The 5,737-nt window shown below is 40.8% G+C and overlaps 1 protein-coding gene across 1 annotated transcript; it reads left to right on the top strand.

Moving 5' to 3' along the window:
- Nucleotides 1-2,075: 2,075 nt before the first annotated feature.
- LOC131672392 (kinesin-related protein 4-like) lies at nt 2,076-4,567 on the top strand. Its single transcript, XM_058949588.1, has 3 exons — nt 2,076-2,282; nt 4,000-4,197; nt 4,391-4,567. Exons 1-3 carry the CDS (start codon nt 2,076-2,078, stop codon nt 4,565-4,567), a joined length of 582 nt encoding a protein of 193 aa, XP_058805571.1.
- Nucleotides 4,568-5,737: the final 1,170 nt, after the last annotated feature.

The raw sequence follows: 5,737 nt of genomic DNA, 5'->3' as shown, positions 1-5,737 counted from the left end.
TTTGATTTGAAATTATTCAATTTATATATTTAACAGATGTATACTGAGGTGGCAATAAATTGAATTGCGAAACGTTTACAAGAAAAACAAGGTGTGTAATTATTTACAGGGATAACTCCTAAGATCAGAAATTTAATAAAATAAAATCATCAAATATCAGGAGTGAAAACATAAGAATTTTTTTATATTGAATATTTAGACCACAGCGTAGACGAAACATATTTCAATGATAATTCATTGAAGTACACTAATAATACTGATTCAGCAAATGATCTTGTATTTTTTGTGCTTCTTCATTTTTTGAATTCATTATATACTACTGTACTATATATTTGTGTTTGGAAGCATCTGGCAATGATCGCAAGTTAATTTCTTTGGCAGCTGCAATCAATTCAGGCGGCACAAAATCACTGTCGTTGTCGGAATCACTGTGTCTGGAATCCATGACTACACTTTTCACTCAGAAAATAGCTACTTAGCAAAATAAATGCAAAGCAATAGCAAAACACGTTTTCACAATGGTTTTCACGATGGTTTTCAAAACACTGATCAGGCATCGCAGCGTAAATATTTTGACAAACAACAGAGGCCCTTTTCAAAAATGACAGCGCCGCGCGCCGCGCATGCGCGGCTGTCATTCCCGCACGCTGGCCAAGCGTGCGGGAATGAGGCCCTTTGCGCACGCCGGAGCGTGCGCAAAATCGAACTTTGCGCACGATAGTAGGAAAATAAACTTTCTTCCAATAATACACGCACACACATAGGGAAATTTTAATCGGATCAGCAGTTTATTTTGGAATAAAGGTCTCCGTACCGGGATCCGGCCGTGAATTTGTCATTGGGTGCGTTAGTTATGATTTATAAAAAAAAACAGTCTACGATCTCTAGCGATTGGCAAAAAAATTTTTCCCTATCGAAATAAAATTTGTATTTATAGGTCTATAAACAATTATTAATGAAAACGTTATTTAGTTCGTTCGAATTGCTTTTTCAGTTTATCCACATGGAGGTCCGTTTGGTGGGTGAATATATTAAATAAATATAGCGATGATTTAAGTGTAAAGGAAAACTTGATGTTTTATTAAAATTAGACTAACTACTACAAATACTTAATAGTAGAGACTTAGTCTACGCAAAGACCGCGCATCTCGCAGAGAGTAGAGATGTAAGCGTGTCGGCAGTTCTAGCGTGAGTGACGATTCACTCGTCATACCTCAGCGAAGACGCTTCCCTTGGGCATCGGGGGAAGGTAAGTCCCACCCACGAAGTCCGTGAAAAGGGTAGCTGAGGACCAACGGGAAAGCAGGGTGATGAGACGTGTTTTGTCGCTAACAACAAGGGATTAGCGAGAGCGCAAAGCAATTTTCATTTATTGCGGGCGCGCCATAAAAATCGAAATTCGGCGCGGCAGTTAAGCGGCAGCCGTGCGACAGCTGAACTAAATTATTTTATTGATGCTGAGGAAAAACTGAAAGTTTTAACCAAGTAGATCAATAGATAAAGCACGTCCGCCACACACATTTAAACAATGGGACGATAAAGTCAAAACTGATTCACAGTTCATACATTATTATGAGTATTAATCTAAATCACGAAGAAAATGTAGTTCGTATATGCATCTATAAGTGCGAAAGACTATTTAAGAGCAATAATTTTTTGTGAAGCGAGATGTTCATTCGCCGTTTTTAAAAATTATCATGCACTGATACTTTATTTCGTAGTACGAATGTATACAATTCCTCACGTATTTTTCAGTCCAATTTTCCTTTAATAGCCTTAAGATTGTGGGCACATAGAAGAGAAAAAATGAAACAGAACAAATGCAATCATAAAAGATCAAAATATTAACATAAATATTACTTTTTGTAAATAATATGGTTAAAATATCAAACTGCAATTCTTTGTACGGTATGACTCGCTTCGCTCACATTGTCTCAAAAAACACAATACGACATATACGTGGATAGGAGACGTCTTGCGTCGCCAAACATCTATCAAAATGTGCTATAAACTAGAAAATTTATAAATTTTGTTCATTATTTCCAGATCGATTTCAAAATCGGTTTTCAGTCAATATGTGGACAGGCTTGATTGGTAATCAAATTATTGGTCCGGTACAACTTCCAAACCCACTAAACGCTGTAAATTACCTTGAGTTCCTGCAGGATATACTTCCAGGATTGCTTGATGGTGTGCCAGAAGAATTGCAAGAAAATCTTATTTTCATGCATGACGGTGCACCAGCACATACTGCTGTGAATGTTAGGAATTATCTTGATCAGGTAATTATTATAGTATAGATTTGTAATAGCGTGGGCCTTCAATGCCAACAATTTCGCTACTATTACCGAATTATTTAAGGGGAGGGTAAGGGAGGCGGTGTATTGCTCCTAGCAAAGCAGGGAAGAGAAGGTGTAGACTTAATAATTTCACACACTCGACTTCGTTAATCGACCGTTTATTACAAACGCACTACCTCGAGTGCCGACGAGAATACAAAACTACTTATCATTAATAATACGCAAAACTTACACTAAATGAGATGACCGGCACGTTAGCGCCATGTCACCTCATTAACCGACTCAAACTAAATTAAGTGACGAAGATACGTTGCACCGGCTCGTGAGAGCCTGGCGCCGCACACAAACCGCGAGACAATGCCGAGGGAAATAGAGAGAGAAAAGAGAGGAGAGAAAACTAAACCTGACCAAAACGGTGATGGCTGCTTGGCAGGTGGGCTGCAGGTGAGGTGGCTAGCGCGAGACGTAGCCCAGTTCTCGTTGTCACGGCTTTCACACTCTTTCTCGGGTTCGAGGCAAAGAAGATGACAATTCCACCCAGTGCGGCCGATCTCTCTCGCGTGCGCCGATCTAGTAACGAGTGCGTGCGAGTCGGCTTCTCACGCCTTCCCCACCACTGTCCTCCTAATCGACGGCACGCGGCACACGGCCGCACGCCGAGCCTCATCAAACTACATATAATTTCTTTCTCTCTCTCTCTCTTACTCTTGACATATCTTCCCTTTCGCTTGCTCACTGCTTGCCTTTTCTCCCTCTCTCTTCTAGCTGCAATACTGGAAAGAATAAAGGCAGGCATCAGACACGTAAAATAACGTGCGTCCGATGCCAGCCGTGCGCCTTTGCCTAGGATGGAGGGGGAAGCAAGCATACGGTGCAGGCCATGACCAGCCTACACCGTCACACATTGTTGTTGGAAATATGTAAAAGCATCTCACCTATTTTGCTCTGCGCATGTGCGTGACTACACGTCTCGCTCTCTCTTGGCGGCTAGCGGCGTTGCCGCTCAATTCGTTCTAGTCTCTTCCGTGACGCGGACGCCAAAGGCTTTCTCTCGAATAAAGCATTTCTTTTCTACAACTGCTTATTCACTTATTCTGCCTGCTTTACCCTTCCTTACCAAAAATTGTATTACGCAATTTCTCCTAATGAAAGTCTTAACGCTCTGAAATTTCATGTAGGATAATTTTGTCGTGGCTTTATGCCAATTATTTGCTGAAGGGAATATTGCTCTGACTTGAAAGGAAATTTAATTACTTTTATATTATTCTTTATAACAAATATAAAAGTCGTTCTAGCACAGATAGCCTTATGAAAATTTTCTACTTTGTATCATACTTGACGAGTTTTATTTCCGTCGCTCAAAGATTCTCAAATCTCAATTAAAATCCGCTCTCCTCCTCTTTCCCTTTTATTTCAACTCTACTTTAAATATAAAATTTTTTAATCTCTTCGTATGCTGCCAGTATTTTGATTACTCGTACTACTTCAGTCTACAGAAGTTTTAAAATCAACACGGCTTCATTAGTATACTTCGGGGAGCATGTGAGAGTGCATTCACAGTACAGCGCTAGAAGCCAAATATGTATATGTCTGTACTTGCACCTGCATGTACAACTGTCGGCTAGAAAAATTATTGGTTTCATAACGAATTTTACGCAGGTATATTAAAATCACTTATAAAATATTTTAATTCTTCAAGGTATATGGCGGCCATTGGATAGGCAATAATGGTCCAGTACGCTGGCCAGCAAGATCTCCTGATTTAAACCCATTGGACTACTTTTACTGGGGGACATCCAAAGAAGCAGTTTACCACAATGGCGGCCTCAATGATCCAAATGACATGATACGAAGAATTCAACATCACGCCCAGCATCTAGAACCCGAAAAAATACATGCAGCTACACATCAGATAAGACGTAGAGCTATATTGTGTATTCAGCAACAGGGGGGGGGGGCACTTCGAACAATGCTTGGATGGTGATGATGGTGGTAATGGTGATGATGGTGGTAATGGTGATGATGGTGGTAATGGTGATGATGGTGGTAATGGTGATGATGGTGGTAATGGTGATGATGATGTTGTTGAGGAGGAGGGCGAGAATGGTGGTGATGTTGATGTTGATGGCAATGATGAAAATGGAGAAGATGATGATGATGATATGAACAACGATGGTGAAAATGATGGCAGCGAAGACGGTGAGGCTGATGATAGTATGGATGAAGATGATGACGACGTTGGAAACGATCCGGATTGGGAGATATGAATTGACATGTTTTTTATATTTTTTCTTTTCTACTAAGGTTTTACTAAAAACTAGTCAGCCTAATAGTAGACGAAATTTGAATAATTCGATAAAACGTTATAGTCTGTGTAAATAAAGATGATTTGTTATATAAATCTGTTTTTTCAATCCTCTCCCTTAGCTGTTTTGGTTGTTCTCAATATGGGCCTCAATTATTTAAATTTTCATACACCACTGAGTTCATCACAAACAGTTATGGATAAGTGGACTTATGAAAAATTTTTTCTAGAATTGAGGTAATTAGATAAATAATTAAAAAGAAGAGTGATAATTTACTCGTTCAACTTCTAAAACTGGAATCAAGACAAATAATTGTGGGTGAGGTGACAGAATGTCAACTGACGAAAGGTTAAATAAGCGTAGGGTGGTGAGACCGTTATCGTTATTCTACCTTTTTTTCCGCTCTCGTCCTTCCTTTCCCATATTTCCCAAAACATAGACTACGTCTAACTCTTGATCATTAACACTTATACCACAGCTTACCTTTGATCTGTTACATTACCTGTTCCGCCCGTTGCTTTTGTCTTTTCAATATTATCTTCACGTCTTCTACGGCTAAACCAGGCCACACTATGCTCCTTTGCCTTTCTACCAAAGTCCATGTTTGACTCTGACTCTTCTATCAAGCAGCACTAAGCACATCTGCCCTTCACACAAATCTCTATATATCTGACACACTTCTGAGACCGCCCTGAGGTTGACCGTTTTTTCTTACGAGTCGTTGCTCTACCTTCCCATCTTCTTAAACTAAGCTCGCTCCGCCCTATTTTTTGAGACTCTGCTTCGACTAACTCTTTCTCCAAGTCAAAATGGCCTCGTCCGCTCGTCCGACCTATTCCGCCCAGCCCCCAGCTCGTCTACCCTTTATGACGTAGCCCTCTGCTCGTCTAAGTTTCATGACGTTGCCCTCTGCCCGTCTGTCGTATTCCGATGTCTCTCTTTCACCGTCCGTCTAATTTCGACGCAGCCCTCTGCTCGTCTGCCCTATTAAACGCAGCCCTCCGCTCGTCTGTCCTGTTTTAACATAGCCCTCCGATCGTCTACCCTTTTGGACGCAGCCCTCCCTCGTCCGTCTTATTTTACACAGCCCTCCGCTCGTGTGTCCTATTTCACACAGCCCTCTGCCCGTCC

This window comes from Phymastichus coffea, unplaced genomic scaffold (assembly GCF_024137745.1).
Source record: "Phymastichus coffea isolate CEN01 unplaced genomic scaffold, Cenicafe_Pcof_1.1 PCOF00011, whole genome shotgun sequence".
Classification (NCBI taxonomy): domain Eukaryota; kingdom Metazoa; phylum Arthropoda; class Insecta; order Hymenoptera; family Eulophidae; genus Phymastichus; species Phymastichus coffea.
This window is presented reverse-complemented; position numbering and strand designations above follow the sequence as displayed.

Bases quoted from the DNA above. Each gene is read 5' to 3' on its own strand.
- LOC131672392 (XM_058949588.1), top strand. From the start codon at position 2,076: ATGTGGACAGGCTTGATTGGTAATCAAATTATTGGTCCGGTACAACTT. The intron at 2,283-3,999 runs GTAATTATTATA...TAATTCTTCAAG, and splicing joins TTAGGAATTATCTTGATCAG to GTATATGGCGGCCATTGGAT. The intron at 4,198-4,390 runs GCAGCTACACAT...GATGTTGTTGAG, and splicing joins TAGAACCCGAAAAAATACAT to GAGGAGGGCGAGAATGGTGG.